At 45.5% G+C, this 17,047-nt stretch overlaps 1 protein-coding gene across 1 annotated transcript in view; it reads right to left on the bottom strand.

The window, feature by feature from the left end:
- The window catches only part of foxp4 (forkhead box P4), a 58,620-nt gene that overhangs the window by 5,600 nt on the left and 35,973 nt on the right, over nucleotides 1–17,047 (bottom strand). The window contains exons 6-16 of the mRNA XM_069677663.1: nucleotides 16,161–16,362; nucleotides 15,603–15,701; nucleotides 14,104–14,202; nucleotides 10,659–10,746; nucleotides 9,432–9,515; nucleotides 7,333–7,558; nucleotides 6,765–6,841; nucleotides 6,576–6,677; nucleotides 2,563–2,684; nucleotides 1,809–1,875; nucleotides 5–177 (exon numbers count right to left, since the gene is read on the bottom strand). Coding sequence (XP_069533764.1) covers nucleotides 5–177; nucleotides 1,809–1,875; nucleotides 2,563–2,684; nucleotides 6,576–6,677; nucleotides 6,765–6,841; nucleotides 7,333–7,558; nucleotides 9,432–9,515; nucleotides 10,659–10,746; nucleotides 14,104–14,202; nucleotides 15,603–15,701; nucleotides 16,161–16,362 — 1,339 coding nt within the window. The remainder of the gene's footprint in view (nucleotides 1–4; nucleotides 178–1,808; nucleotides 1,876–2,562; nucleotides 2,685–6,575; nucleotides 6,678–6,764; nucleotides 6,842–7,332; nucleotides 7,559–9,431; nucleotides 9,516–10,658; nucleotides 10,747–14,103; nucleotides 14,203–15,602; nucleotides 15,702–16,160; nucleotides 16,363–17,047) is intronic.

Genomic DNA, 17,047 nt, shown 5'->3' with positions numbered 1-17,047 from the left:
ATACCTGTACTGTTGAGGGCTGAGCGTGGGGCTGCAGCTCCCGTTGCTGTTGACCTGCTCCACAGTGGAGCTGACATCATCGTGGCCCACGTGCAGCATGTTGAGGCTGGCAGCAGACGGAGGGGACAGCAGGGAAGGGCTGTTCAGCAGGGACAGACTGCTCTCTGCCAGAGCCGCCTACACGCAAACACAAAAAACACACACATGGAGTTGTTAAGTCTCTTAAAGGAGCAGTTCGCCCCTGGAAAAAGCCACTGTCAGTCAAAGCTGGTGTTCTCTGTAATCGATAGAAGCAATAATATTTGAAATTGGCGCCGTAGCTGTGGAGAAAGTTGTACAAACAGCTCGTGGTTTCGCCCATTCTACATTCCTACAACACCCAGCATGCATTGCGCCCCTCCTTCCGAAAGGAACAGCCCAGTGAGAGACGCTGGAGTGAGATACTATCGTTTTCAAGTCAAGGACATTGATCGCTGCAGGCAATGACTCAGAGCGGTACAGAATCCGAAATACTGTACGTCGAGAATATACCGGTGAATCTTCAGGTTTGCAGTCTACATTTCAAACCTGACGATTTTGAACGAGACATGACATCAGAGGTGGGCGTCCTAGATTGAGGAAGTGTAATTTAGCAAGCTCCCTGGCCTCCGCCAGGTGACACATTTTACATAGTCTGGTTGAGGTTTTCCAGGGCCCATTGCGTCTTCCAAAGGCACAGAGCGATATTGCATTTTGTTCCTACCATAATGGCATCAGCTCCCCATAATAGCATGATAGGACTGAGGTTGAAAATCGGCAAACTGGCCCTTTAAAATAGGCGTCAGTGTCACTTTTTGTTCTAAAAATATGATTAATAAAATTAAAGGTAAACGATCACGGAGAAGTATGTGATGTCATAAGAAGCTCCACCACAAGTTGTATAAAATGATATAATGAAGTTAAAATCTAAAGCTCAAAATCAGTTTGTAAGTTGAATTGACACATAACTAGATGTTAAACATAGTATTATAAGTGTTCACAGACAGCATTAATGGAGGACAGATTTCTTCTATGCCCTGATGAGCCCTCCTAAATGGAGCACATTTATATCCACTAACTTGGAAGTGAACTTGAGAAACCACTAGGGGGCACTTATATACAGTACTTTCCCCCATTGTGGCTTGTTCTTGTACATTTAAGTCCCCGTCATGAGTGAGTGTGTGTGTGCTCACATGAAAGCCTCAACAGCAAGGCCGAGCCACAACCTTCGTGTTAAACACACACAAACACTGTGTGACACATCGACGTCTGCGGAGGAGAAAACAACTGCACCAACAGGGAGCAGCTTCTGTCACCGCTCCGAGCGCTCACACTCAGCTGTTTGTAGGTGAGACAGGTTGGACTCAGTGAGTGAGACACTCACCTGACCTCCCCTCTCACACAGAAAAAAACACAAAGGGAGGGGAACTCTCACTGGCTCAGAGATGGATTTTCTGGGACAGGCGATAATTTTATGCAGTAACCTTAATTGACAACTACTTGACGCTATAAATCATCTCAGTCGCAGAATTGCATGTGTGTGCGTAGGTCTAGTGTGTGTTTGTGTGTGTAGAGGTGGAGGTGGGGGTGGTGTATGTGTGAGAAAGTGAGGTGGGAGGTGAGAGAGGAGGAGGGTGGGGGGGGTGAGCGTCGTTAGGGAATCTGCTAATTATAAGAGGGAATTGATATTAGTGCCCTTGATTGTGATTGGCTGTTAGGTGTGTGTGTGTGCGTGAGTATGTGTGCAAGAGAGAGAGGTAGACATGGGGGAAGCAGAGGGCATTCCTTACCTGGTAGCTGGCGTTTAGGGATCCAAAGCCCAGGCCTGAAATCATGTTTTTCACCAGAGTGGGACTTCTGCACGCGCGCACACACACACACACACACACACACAGAAAGAAAGAGAGAGAGAGAGAGAGGAGTGAGTATCACAGCTGGAGCACACATGTGAAAAAGATGTCACCTCAGCCGGAGCACAAATCTCACTAATATGTTTGTTACAAGTAGAAAACATACACAGACTGTAAACAGATGCTAAAGCACACACACACTCACACACACTCACACACACACACACACACACATATGACAGTGTCTAATATCTGGAGTGCAGGTGTGTTTGCGTGTGTGTTTGTGTGTGCGTGTAATTATCCCTGGTTTCTCTGGCGGTTGGAGAGAACATCTGTTTACACACGCTAACAAGGTTTTTTCCTCTCCTGCATCTCACACAGCTGCTTACTAATGGTGTCGACAAACAGGGAAACACACACACACACACACACACACACACACACACACACACACACACACACACACACACACACACACACACACACAAACTGTACATACATACATGATAAGCCGGCAGCTGTTTTTTTTTTCTTCTTTTCGTTGCTGAGTCGGCCTCTTGGTAATAATAGATGGTCCATTTAGGCAATCATAGTGCCAGCACTCATAAGCTCACACTCACATCAACCTCAACCAGGAAAACAGAATGTGTGTGATATAGTGTGTGTGTGTGTGTGTGTGTGTGTGTTCACGTACCCGGTCATCTTTGGTGGTCTCCTCTTTTGGTATTCAACTTCGTCCACAGTCCACACGGCCCCCTTCACGTTCTCAACACGGACAAAACATTTGTGCAGACTCAGGTTGTGGCGCACAGCATTCTGGGAAAAAAAGAGAGAGGAGAAGAGGGAGAGGTTAAACATAGTGTTTTTTTTGTAGTATTTAATCTTTTATTTGATTTAGTTTCCACATTTATTGTATTTTATGGAGTTTTCTTCCAACATTTCCAACATAAAAACCTGATTTTCTTTCATTCTGCCTTTAAAATTAGTCTCTAAAGTCTGGCTGTGAAATGACGCACACTTTACTCACTTATATTCCCTCATGTTGCCTCTTAATCTTGAACCATCTCTTAACTATAAAGCTTAAATTGCCACGATCATCCGCGACTTCCAGGATGTTCCGCTGGGAAATAAATCCTTAAAGAGTAACTTAACACCCACTGAAATAGTTATTTTTGTCCCTTTACTCGAAGTCCTTCCCTAGCTGGAGGAAACAACGCTCACCCAGGGTGTGTTCAGCACAAACAAAGCTTTTCCAGGGTGGTGTTAAGTTACCTTTTAAGCAGCGTGACCTGAGGATTAAAGTCGTTTTTCTGGACCCATCCCTTCACATGCTGTCGCTCCTTACACAGTGATAATACGAGGATGCGGTTTTTCTAGAAGCGTTATTTTACAGCAGAATATTTCTTATCAGTCATCATCGGCACACACACAGAAACACACACAACCACAGGCACTCAGACAGGCAGGCACACCGCTATCTCCGTCTCACCCCCCCAGGGACCGGCCTCCCTTTTCATCTGCTATTTGTAGTTTGTTCATGCCCAATTTCATTACCAATTTTAATTCGTCTATAATTAAATCCTGCATATTCTCTCTGACACGCTGTTCTAAGCCGAGAGGGAGGGACAGGCCAGGCATGCATCACTCCTCGCCGTAATTACACACGCAGATACACACACACACACACACACGCACACAAACACACACACACACGTAATTACACAAGCCATAATCAGTGGAGGAACCCTTTCTCCCCCGCATCCCCTCAACCCCCGAGCCGTGATGCTAAGTTTTGTAAATGAGTCTGACCCCAATCTGCGCCCGCCACCCTGACAGTGCAAACACACACACACACACACACACACGAGCTGAGACACACGCGCCAGACACCAGTGCTATTGCAGTGTTATTTGCATTCGTCTCCGTGATGAAAGCCTAATTCTCCCAGTTAAAACATTAGCAGTCATTTACAGTGGGTCACAGCACATGTGCCACTCATCTCCCCTCCCTCCGGCTGGGAGGACGGGGGAGGAGGGGGGAGAGGAGGGGGGGTGACGACTGGAGGCAGAATTATTTGGAAGAAAGACGCGATTGTGTTTCATTAAAAACACCCAAAAAAATCAAGAGCCAATCAAGCTCATGTGTGACTGTGGATGTGTGGATGTTTTTATACTGTAAATATGTGAGTGATCAGTCCAAGTGGTGTTTCCAGTGTCCTGCCTGATGCATGCTGGGAAAAGCTACTCCTATGAGATCCTAAAGAGATATATGTGAGCAGGTAAGATGACTAATAAATGAATTAACCGGATTAGTGTTAACAGGGGTGGAGGAAGTATTCAAATCCTTCAGTAAAAGTATCATTGTGTGTGGGTGCAGTTTCATGACTTCAGGACATGAAGTCACGTATCGTTTTTTATCGTATTTGCATATTGTCTGTTTTTATCTTGTGTGCTATGGACCTTTTATTTGTGTCCTTAATAAAGTAATTATTATTATTATCAACAACTTACATCATATTGAAATATACTGTGCATGCGTTTTCAAGTCTACCAGCGCACTGAAAAAACTATGTAAGTAATTAAGGATAATATATTTAAAGTTTGTAAAGTACTCATAATGGATTAAAAAATGCCCCCATATGTGTTTAGCATTTATATATTATATTACTGGATGGTTAGTATTGATGGATTAAAGCGTAAGCAGTCTTAGTTGGTTAGTTGTTTAAATCCAGTCTGTTTGGCTGCTAAATCTATAATAAAGTTCGATTTTTATATAAACTCTTAAAATGTTTTGTATGTAAAACCTTAATCTGCTAAGCAGCTTGTAAATAAAGCTGTAAAATATCCGTAGCAGAGTAAAAAGAAGTGTGAAGTCGCTTGGACAAATCCTCGAGCAGAGGTTGCATTTTAGTTTTCCACCAGCGGATGTTGAGATTAACTGAACTATAGACTTTAAATAGCATTTTTTTCACTCATTTTATTCTAATTTTCTATAATAAAAAAATCAAGTGGTTTACACGTTTACTCTAATGTTATGCTCTTGGGGCGCTGGTTTAGTTCAGTTGGTAGAGCAGGCGCCTCATGTACAGAGGCCGCAGTCCTGAATGCACTGATCACAGGCTCCACTCCTCGTCTGCCGATCATCTGCTGCATGTCACCCCCCACTCTCTACTCCCCACATTTCCTGTCTCTCTTCGGTTGTCCTTTACATTAAAGGCACAAAAATAATCTTCAAAAAAAAAAACTTTTCTGTTAAGTAAGTCATAAAATCAAACCTCTTCTTTCAGGCCTCCAACCATCACGCAGCACCTTGAACTAACACTCAACACTCATCCCCCTCCTCTCTCAATCATCCCTTTCTTTTTCTCCGTCCCTTCCTTTCTATGATCAATGACTTCCCCTCCCTGCCACCGCTGCTGTCCTCATGAAATATAACGGCTTATTAAAGGACGTACATCTCTGCGGCCCTATTTGACTCTGGGAGCTGCTATATAAATACATAAGGCCGCGGTTGGGCTATATTTAAAGGTCTGTGAGGCCAACGGCACAGGAAGCAGACACCAGACATTAATAGTTAAAATTCATAAAAGTCAGATGAGGGGGTAAAGATATTCCTGGCTGCCCCCTCGCTTTTAACCTTCTTCACACCCCTCCCTCTGTCTCTCCATCATCATCATCCTCCCTCCCTCCCCGGTTTAGGGCTATTAGAAGAGGAAGGCCGGGGTCTCTCTCCCTCCTTTGCTCTCTCTCACTTCTCTCTCTCTGGAGGAACTGACACTCAAATTAGTGCGAGGTTCCTGCAGAAATGGGTCAGCACCTACAATGGTGGGATCAGGCCAGGTGTGTGTGTGTGTGTGAGAGAGAGAGAGAGGGAATTCAGTGTGTGTGATCATGAGCAGTGTGTTTGCGCGCGTCTGTAATGAGGCTCTATAACGGTTAGATGTGGCTCTTCCAGGGCTAAGTGGGGCCGGCTCTTCATGTTCCAGAATTGTTTAGGGGCTGAGAGGGAGAGAGGCAGAAGGAAGGAGAGGAAGAGAGGAGTAGGAAAGTGTCTCATAAAGGACTGAAAGAGCCAATAACTGTCAAATCAGTCACATCTTAAGGAGCGGAGCAAAGTCAGCTTTCAAATGTGTGCGGATAAATCTGCGCATGAATGCTAAAGTCAGGCCTTTAAAGTGAATCCTGTTTTTGCAACATGAGCTCATTTTGCAACTGTTTCGAATCACGCCACAAAATGTGCCTTCAAATGTTGTTTCCCTCATCGTGGTCTCAGCTGGCATCTGCTGGGGGTTAGGGGCTTCATCGGTGGGCACAGACCAGAATGACTTTGCAGTCACTTAGATGAGCTTTAATCCAGTCACAGTCGTACACCACATCAAGATATAATGCACTAATTGAATCAGACTCACAGTCAAGACTTTCATTTTCTAAATATGCAGCTTTTCCTTGATGCCATCATCTAAACAGCTAGTTTGCTGGTCGGTCTGGTCACCGTCTTCCAACAGATTCTCAGTTTTTCCAAAATTATATGTTGTGGCAAAAACTAAGCCTGGATAGTTTACACTAAACTGGTTCTGAATGTTTTAAGTGATGTAAAGGAGCTCACATTTAGCTTTTATATTAAGAATATGCATTAGTAAGATCCAGCCAATAGATGTAATAAAGAAGGATGACGAATAAGAGAGTGTAAGTGTGCATATCATTTTACCTTCCATGTGGCTGTGTTTCTCCTGAAATAGGCGAACTTTCGTGTAAACCAGTTGTAGATCTCATTTAGGGTCAGCTGTCTGTCTGGGGACTCCAGAATGGCCTGAGAACACAGAGAGACACAACCAGGTTTAGAGGAGAGAACGGAGGGAGAACAGAAGAGGTGAAGCTGATCACAGGGGAGACTTACATGACGTATAAGGGAGGCGTAGGTAAAGGGAGGCCTGACATCAGCGTTCTTGTAGAACTCACAGTTCTGAGCCAGCTCTGAAAAAAAGGCACGAATGTTTGACAATTAGCTTAATTTGCTTTATCATTTCAAACGGAAATATTCGTCTCAATGATTTCTTTGGAAAAAAAAGACATGAAAGAACAAAGATGGAAAAGTTTAAATGAGTCTAGTGATGCTACATTTTTCTTATTTCTTTATTACACGCGTTCAAGGCATTTCAAGATTTTGACTGAAGAGATTTGAATATCTGTGAATGAAGGTGACTTCTCTTTCCGCCACACACTTAAAATGTACATTGCTTGGATACCTGGAAATAAATCTGAGCACATCTAAGTGCACCTTCTTTAAAACCATGAGTGGAAGTGAGATATTAAGAACTTCGGTGCAGAAAAAAAGACATAAAAAGCACAAGAAGAAAAACCTAAAGCATGCAATTAAAAACACATAGATCAATTCTAAATCAATAACTACATGATAGATAATACTGATGTCATTATAAGGCAGGTACTGAGTGAGTGTGTGTTACCTGAGGCGATGGGGGTGCAGTACTTGTCGGAGTTGCGCCGACGTATGGGCCCAACGCCGTGCGTGTGGGAGTGGGAGTGTGTGTGCAGGCTGGAGGAGCTGATGACCGAGGGTCCCTGTCGCATAGGGGTGATGGGGGTGGCGGCTGAGGTGGGGGGGTGAGGAAGACCCTCTGGGTAGGCATCATTGTCCCGCTTTAGCAGAGAGCCAGTGGAAGCCAGGTTCAGCTAGAGAGACACAGACACGGATGCAGATAAGTTTTGTTACCTGTTAAATCAACTCTAAAGGTTAAGCTATCCGCCTTAGATAAAAATCATGGTGAGAAACTTTACTTTGCTTTTACAAGGGTCGGAGAGAAGTTTTAGTGCAGGGATATAAACTGGAGATGTTACATGACTAATGTTCCCCTCATGTTTACTTTAAAGCTTCACCATCTGCTGAGTGCTGCTGCTGTTTACAGAGAAGCATCATCGACACAAGATAGGATCAGGGTCAGGTGATATCAACGCATGAGACCATACTTTAATGTCACAAACTCTTCCAGCAGCGTTTTCTAAAAAGCTTCTAGTTGTGAAAGAATATTTACTAAATGTAGCACAGTACGTTGATAACTTAAAGCGGTCGAGGGAGCCATACCCAGGAAGTATTTGCTTCTAATGTTACCTCTCAGTACTTCCACAAAGCCCCTAACATCACCTGTGAATTAGTCTCCCTACCATTAACTAAATGCAGCCTACATTCTTGCGCAGAACCGCACACACTAATGCACACCGAACATATACTTATACACACAGCGCTGGCTGCAATTAACCCTGCACTTACAAATACAAAACCACACGACAGCATGTTTGTCAGGAGGGAACACACACATGCACTCTGCGGTGGCCAAGTCTTCACGGACCAATACGGCCCAATTAGGCACAGCTTTGTACACACACATACACACAGAACCAGTACTCCCAGTCTCTCTGGGACAGCCGTTGTAGGGCTGCTAGTTTAGGACTAATTAAAACCACTGTGTGTGTTTGTGCGCGTGTTGTGTCCATATGTAAAATGTGTGAATCGCCCTCTCTTTTTGGCCCTCTCTGTACCATTTAAAGCTGACTGGAGGGGGCGGAGCTGTTTAACAGGTACTTCATTAACGCCGCAACCCTGCCACATCACCACGGCAACAGTCGAACCCTGTTAATTGAGGCCAAGCTTTGTTTCCATTCCTGACGCCCCTCCCCTGCCCCTCCTCCTCCAATCCCTGACCCCGAGGCTCGTCTCCAGTGGTGACAGAACACGCCTCTTCCTGATTTCCCATTAGATGTTAATAGCAGCTGATCCCCCTGCGATCAACACATCATCCAGACACACAAGAACACACAAACACACACACACGTATTGCCACTCGGCTGCACCCATTTATATCCCTTCAAATTAAGACACTCTGCCTCTAATTGACAATTAATTTCAACATCTTCATATTTTAATAAGACTCCTCGTCAATCTGAATAATGAAATATTCATTAGATACCTAATAACAACCTCAGCAGCCAGTGTGGACACACACACACACACACACACACACACACACACACACACACACACACACACTACACATCAAATCTCTTTCCCTTTTGTCAGCACACTGAAAATTCTGCGAGAGACTTCTCCGGCTGTTTTGTGTCTCCGTCAAGCTGAGAGACTGGAATTTTCAGATGCTGAATTTAGAGAGTTTGGATGCCTGAAGAGATAAAATTCAGACTTTTTTTGAAGAATAAGAACATCATGGAAGTGTAGTTTTCTGGGACATTAAGTGCAATGTATTGTGTGAAGTTTAAGAGAGAGACAGACAGAGTGAAGGGAACAAGAAAGACAGAAAGAGGAGGTAGGAAAAGAGGAAGACTGACAGAAAGTAGTCCCCCTGATTTATCAACAACACATTAACCCTCACTGGTCAATAGGGGGCGTAGATACCAAGCTAGACAGTAAGAGAGGAGAGTGAAATATCGGTTTAAGGATAGAGATACATTAAGGAGTTTGTAGATGAAGAAGAGGTTAAAGGTTAAAGAGGAAGTCATGTGACTTGGTGTTTGGGTGCTGTTGTGTACTCACAGGTTGGTTAAAAGGCTTTGGCTCTGAGGGGCGCATGTGCAGGTGGGCCATCATGGCCTGGAGTCGCTCGCTCTCTTTCGCCAGCTGTGAAACACACAAGAGTGGATATCAGCGCGAACGAAAAACACTTGCCTCATTCCATAACCCTTAGATTGATGTAATGTGGTATTGACACAGAATTACAATTACAATTACACCTCGGGCACAGAGATGAATATGAGAGTCAGCCGCCACAGCACCCAGAGCTCTCTCACACACTCACACTAGCCTGCAGACACACTCGTCCCCGTTTGACATTGTTAACCGCCGTTTAATGTGTGCTGTTACAGCCTGTGGAAACGCTGCATCCTGCATGTGTGTTTGTGCAGGAGTGCGAGCGCACAAACGTGTAGCCTGCAGAAACAACGGATCCACACCAAGACTGATAACAGCATTAACATAGTCAAACACGGCAGAGATGAGCAAATATGAGACATTTAAAGACAGGGGCTGTTTATGTGTGTGTGTGTGTGAGTCTGTGTGCTGTTGGAGGGTTGTGTGGTGGGCTGCCTGTGGACTGGGTTGAAGTGACATGTCAGGGAGAGAGAGAGACGGCCGTCCTGATGTGATGTGACACCAGCTGCCTCTCTGTCACTTTGTGTTCTCTGGTGGTGGCTTCAGGGGCTCAGCTAAACGCTGTTTAATACCAGCAAACACAATGCTAACCCTAATGCTGGACACACACACACACACACACACACACACACACACACAGGCAGTGATGTGAACATGGTATTCAGATTTGGAAACAATGTCGAGGTGAGCGTGAAGAGGCAGCCTTTGTGTTTTCACTTTGTTTGGAACTTTCCTTATGCAGCGTTAGTGAGCAGCGTTTCACTTCTCCTCTAGTGTTGGCATTTTGCTTTCGCTGGAGCATTGAGATGTTTCAAGAGCATTGCGTGCATGAACCACTTTTGAGAACAAGAGAGGCAGCCTGCTCCTCTGTTTTCTAGCTCTTGTCTCTCTCCCCCCCCTCAGTACTCTCGCTCTCGCTGGTGACCAAAGCAGCTTTATAATTGGAGCAGCGATGGCAGCTTCCCTGCCGACTGCTCCTTTTAAATTACAAGCTCCACTGCTCTCCATAAACTCTGCCCTGTTTCAGACAACTTACTGCCATTGACTGGCTAAAACAGTCTTCACTACTTTGTTTGTGAGCAGATGAAAACTAGGTGTGTGTGTGTGACTCACCTGTATCTCCAGCTGCTGAACCACCTGCATCTGGACTCGGCACTGCGCAGTGCTGCGGTCATCTAGGGCGTGCTCATTGTTCAAGTGCCTGGAGGTGAGAGGGGAAACGCAGGAGGATCAATATTCGATCACTTTTGGGAAATAAGTTTGAAAATAAAAAACAGTCCAGCGGTGGTTTCCAGGCTACACAAAGTCAATACAATCATCATTTAATCAATTCGCGGAAACTGCGTGACGAAGAAACAAAACTCCGCTCGTTCGCTTTTATTTAATCTGAGTTATGAGCTGTTTGAGCGCTACAAAAATAAATCGTAATCTCGGGAGTTTATTTTGTCTAGTGAAGGACGCAGCAGCTGTGTTTTGTGTGTGTATACTTCACTGGTGCTCAGTGAGCCGTGATCCAAGACAACCACCTGGATATGAGCTCATGTGTTATCGCACAAAGCCTTATCTTATGAAGACTTTCTGTTCGCTAAACTCCACTCATCTTATTAACACTTGTGCGCATGTGTGTGCGCGCATGTGTGTGTTTGTTTCCTCCATTCTGGGAGGACCCGGGACCTTCTGATCTTTCCCAGCCCACCCCTCCCTGTCTCCCTTCCTCCATCCCTTTCTCGCTTCTCTGTCATCGCCAAGGTTATTCACAGGTTGCCGCTGCCTTCACTGTGTGTGTGTGTGTGTGTGGGTGGGTGAGTATGTGTGCTCATGCATGTCCTGTTGCGATTGTGTGTGCCTCTAGATCAGAGAGAGTTTTCCGTTATCCTGTGGCGTTAACTTATAATCTGAGTAATCTTCAGAAAGCCACTTGTATGTATGTTACACAAGGAGATCTGTGTGTGCATGTAGTGTGTGTGTGTGTGTGTGTGTCTTTAAGAAAAGCAGAAAGTTAGGCAACATCAGGCCAAGACTAGAAATGAAAGGAAAACAATGATGTCATGGCGTGGCTAATCCAGGCAGATAGACAGCTCAACACAAGTGCACGATAATAATAACAAAAACATGATCTCACCCCTCTCTCTCTCCCTCTCTTTTTCACTCTCTGTAAAGCTCACTCTCCCTCTTCCTCACTCCCACTTCTGTCCACTCTCGTCTTCCCCCGCAACTCCCCAAATGCCAATGATTCACACTCATTCCGCCCAAATCTGCCCCCCAAAACCCCTCTCTCTCTCGCTCTCTCTCTCTCTCTAGCCGGGCCATAAACAGTAGCGGGGTTTTTTTTCCCGATGTGTCCCGACAATGAGGCTCTGTTTACTCCTCGGAGTGCTGGCAGACAAGGCTTTAACCCACATTACACCCAGCTCCAGCGACCACAGCCAGAGTATTATACCAGAGGACGGGGAGGGAGGGAGGGAGGGGAGGTGGGCAGAGAGGAGAGAGGAGGAGAAGAAAGGCCTGAAATAGTGGAGTGTCTCCCTCCTCTGTTCTTCTGCGCTACCCTTTCCCCTCCTGGGGCGATGACTAAGGCTAGCTGGAAGCTAACGCACCGTCGGACTGACGGCATTATCTGTCACTGCCTTTATTTTTTTTTCATCTCCCTCCCTCTCTTACACACAAACACTCTTTCACTCTATCTCTCCCTCTCCCCTTCCATCTGCCCCGGGGCTACGTGAAATGAGACACCAAACAACAGCTTTCCTCTCCAAACTTTCCCAGCCTGCCTGCGCGCTTTGATCTGACTGTCCGATGCCATCACGATCACCGCGCGCACTCCTGTTATTATATGTGTGTGTGTATTTCATCACCCTGGCTTATTAATATCTCCACTGTTCAAACAGCTAAGAGTTCCTCATAGATAATGAGAGTGTGAGATTGTTTAGGGCTTCATTAGAGGCTTGTGAAGCCTTCGTTAGCAGCCATAGCGCCGATGGGGAAGTCCACTGTAGTGTGTGTGTGTGTGTGTGTGTGTGAGACAGAGGAGGAGGAGGTGGCAGAATGTCAAGGCCGAGCCGCTGCACCAGCACACACCCCTGTGACTCCAAAACTGGCAAACAAAGTGATGGATGCAGAGCGGGAATGAGTGAGGGAGAGGTTGTTTGATGTCTGTGTGCGGACACACAAAGACGTGCATGTGGATGGGCTAATTAAGAATCATTATGTGGTCAAGCAAAGAGTTAATGTGCCTGACCCTTCAGAGTAAAAGCACAGCGAGAACACACAATCAAACAAACAAACAAATGAAGGACAGACTTGTTGACAAACCCCCACGCTCACCTGCATTAATACAACAAATGAAGCAAGGCCTAATAGAAGACGAGGAGGATGCTGGTGTACGAGGAGTGAAAAGAATTCCTCGAAAAAAAACATGATTTACACACGTGTGTACATGTATGTATGTGTACCTGTGTGTTTGTGTGCATGCAAGTGCCTCGGAGCAAATCTGATGTAACAGATTGCAACACATTAATTAGTGAGGTAATGCTAAATGACGCTACGTGACTGATGGGACACGTTGAGCACTACTGTAGCTTCACTTTGCTCTGCTTCATCGAAAAGGGTAACAAATATAACACTGCCAATCAGAGAGGAAGTCAAAGGGAGAGAGAGAGGTGTGCGACTGAAAATCTGAAACCACACTGATGAGACTTTGATTTTAAAAAAAAGTACGTTTTTGACGACCTCAATATGTGATGTTTTAAAGGGGACATATTTTAGCTATGCAATTTTCTATTATTCGAATGTGTTTTTGAATCAAGTTTGTTTCTTTAAAAATTATACATATTTTAATTTAATTATTTTCCAGAGCCTCTCCTTCCTCCTGAAACAAACAAGTTGTTTTGCCATTCAAAGGTCAGACCTTAGCCACGACTGGCTGGCAGTATTTGGAGCGGCCGCACTGCGCTGTCACACGAAAACACGGCTGCTCAAGGATCGGTTATTAGGCCTTTTTATATACGAGCCAGAATCACCAGGAAGTATTGGAATGGTAAGTTGAAATCTTGACAAGCTAGTGCAAGAAGGCAGCCTGAGGTGAGTGATGGTGAATGGCGATTTCCGCAAAAGCGTGGTTCTACGTAAAAACCTGCAGCTGTTCTAAGCGGCCCATTTCAGAGGCAACCTTTATAAACATGTCATTCTGGAAAAAACACGGAATTATGCAGTTTTCACTTTTTAACTGTGAACAATAATCATCCAAAAATGTGGAACGTGTGGAATGTGTCGAGAAACGTAGAGAGAAGAATTCTCCTTCTTCAGGGTAACTACAGACACGCCCAAGAGCCATTAAAAGTGTGTAAATGAACAGACACAGGTAAGCTGTTCAAAACAACCTCTGCTCGCCATTGTCTGCGGTTAGATAAGATAAACAACATGCACGCACATGTTGTCATAAGCATCTATACTTTCATAAAGTAATAGCGAATGTGTCTCAGTGTGTCTGGTGCAGTACTTTCCATCTGGAACCCAACACACGCATCATAAGTCATTTCTTGGCTGGTTGTTAACTCACTTGATGAACTGTCCCATGTCCTCACACAGTGCTTCACAGCCAGGCCACTTGCACTCTCCATGGCCGTACAGAGGATGGGAGCCGGCGTGCTCCTCATGACTGTGGAGGTGAGGAGAGAGACACACACAGAAAGAGAGATAGTAAAAGAGAGGTCACATTTTCCATGTGTTGTTTTGGACTCAGAATAAACAGCAAATAAAAAAAAGTCACCTTCCCAAAATAAGAAGCAAAGCTTTATATGACAGCTCTCACACACAAACACACACACATGCAAAGCTAAGTGTAGCAGCAGAAGCATCAGCGCAGCCATCTGAGTCTGGTTAGCAGTCATTAGTTTGTGCAGTTCAAGGAGCCAAGTGCAAAGAGAGGAGGATAGAGCAGAGTGGGGTCAGTTACAGAAGCCAGGCGAAGAAGGGAGTCGTTCCAGCAACCTCAGAGGCTCATTCAATAAGTCCATGACCTGTCTCTCTGTCCTTGGCGTATGTCTTGTGCATGCATGTGTGTGTGTGTGTGTCAGTGTTGGTGTGTGTTCTTATGTTTCAGGAGTTGACACAGAGTCGGCACAGGACCAACCAGCCATGACTGATTGGCGGCGGCTGCCGTCATGTGCTGGTTGTTCTTTTGTGGTGAGCTTGTGTTTGTGTGCACGCGTGTGTGTCATTTTGTGTGGCTATCTGTGCATATTTATGAGAGTGTGGATGTGTATTTGTATGTGTGTGTGGCGATGAAAAACTGAGCCAGGTTTGGTTTGGGCCCAGGGTAAAATAACTGTATCCGTGCATGTGAGTGTGTGTGTGTGTGTGTGTGTGTGGGGCAGGTCCAGTAGCAGATGTGGTTCAGACCTGGACCATCGCCTGCGACTGCTGTCTCCACATATATTTACATGACTGTGTATGTGTGTGTGTGTGTGTGTGTGTGTGTATGTGTGCACGTGTGTGTGTGTGTGTGTACTGGGATGGGGATTCTCCCAAATCAACATCAGAAGGTTGTCTAACAAAAACCATTTGTCTCGCAGATGGAAACATGTCTCTCTCCCTCTCCCCTTTGCTTCTTCCTGATCATATGTGCTGGCTGAGGTTGGAGCTTGTGTGTGTGTGTGTCTGCACGTGTGTATGTGTGTGTGCTGGCTGTGGTCGAGTCAACTCAGAAGCAGCTCAGACAGCAGACATGACAAACTGCTGGCAACCACATTCTCCTCCACATCAGCCATGCATTAGCTTAGCGTGCTAACATGCTAACGCTAGCTCCTTCTTGATCTACTAAAAGAAACTCTGCTGGGATGCGCCAGCAACTTGTCGCCGAAATATGACACACTTATACAAATGACTTCAACTTAAACTTTTACACGTAGCCCGACCCCTTTCCAGAGTGAGGTCAAAGGTCAACCGTGTGGCTGGAGCAAGTGATGAATCAGCAAAAAAAGGGCTCTCAAAGTGAGCCTTTCAGTCTCATCCTTGTCCTCTCATGTGTGTATGTTTGAGTGTGTTTGCGCTACTTACTGGCTGCTGGGGGTATGGCTGCCTTTGGAGTAAAGGGGGACATGGTCATCTCCGCTGTCCGCCTTGGTGAAGGAGGATATCCACTCAAACAGTCTGGCTCTTAAAGACGGAGACAAGCCCATGAACAGCCATGGCACAACAGCCATGGAACAACACATCTCTGATATGTCAACACGGTAACGAGGAATTTAGTCCAATAAGTAATTCCTATTTCTAACAGGTAGCCTGAGTCCTGCATCCTCCATCCTTTCCTTTACGCTCCATACTATACTGGCATGTGGTTGACAGCATCATGACAGAACATACTGAACCCAACACACCTCCTATCAAATGAGCTGAGAGACGTTTACACCCTGGTGATGTGTGATATGCTGCAAGTGCATGTTTTGTAACCGTGTTTTCGTGCGTAGTTATAGGAGAAGAGCTAAAAGTAAAAAGCTCGAAAATGACATAACGAGAGTGTGTGAGTTACAGACGCACTACAGGTCACACAGAGGACACACACGCCGCCACAATGTGGATACTAGAGGTCCTTTGATATACTGTACATCACTGTACCTGTCTCTCTTTGGGGTGTGGCTCTGTCCGTTGACCAGGCTGTGCAGTGGGATGTGAGCGCTGGCAGCTTTGGGGAAGGCTGAGGTAGAGTTGGAGCTGTTGGTGCTCAAGTCCAGGCCCTCGGCCTGTTTCAGGGCCTCCTCGCTGCTCGGGACGCCCGACACTTCCTTCCACAGCTGCTGGAGGTCTGACGGACACATCGCTGGGGAGAAGGAAGTTATACACAGTTGGTTTATGGTTTATAAAAAATGTAATGACACAATATCTACAATACCGCCCACATAGAGACACACACAGTCAAACGGTTAGCGACCTGAAACCACAGGGAGCTGCGATTAATCCACATGAAACACACATGCATGCATGTTTCTGTAATAGCACAAACTTAAACAGACATGAGCTTCATTTTTGCAGATTTTCTTGCTATTTTCCAGATATTTTCAACTCCACAGCTATTTGCTAATCTCTGTTGGCAATTGCGACAGTCCACCAGCACCACTGCTCCTGTCACTACCACTATTTGTCCAAACAGGGTGGGTGCAAACTTCTTTCTAGTTGCAGCTTTGTTATTTCTGCTCCAATTTCACAGTAAGAGCGACGCCTAAAAATGCCACAGCCTACCCCAATGGATCTTACCATGCATGTACACACGCACGCAGCCACACACACGTCGGCACATTAACACTCACATACACAGACCTCGCAGCAATCCAAATATTATGTCTGCTTTGTCTGCATTCTTCTGTGGTCCCGCCAAAACAAAAGTTCTCACTCTGGAGGAATGAGGTGGTGTGAGCATAGATTTCTGTGCGTGTGCGTGCATATTATCCGAGTAAACCAGACCGATCTGCAGACACGCCCTGAGAGTGAAAGTTTGAGGCACTTAA

The sequence above is a fragment of the Semicossyphus pulcher genome, unplaced genomic scaffold, assembly GCF_022749685.1.
Source record: "Semicossyphus pulcher isolate SPU_LCO1_2020_fin unplaced genomic scaffold, fSemPul1.0.p SCAF_3, whole genome shotgun sequence".
NCBI lineage: Eukaryota > Metazoa > Chordata > Actinopteri > Labriformes > Labridae > Semicossyphus > Semicossyphus pulcher.
The sequence above is the reverse complement of the archived record's forward strand: the minus strand, read 5'-3'. Positions and strand labels throughout refer to the sequence as shown.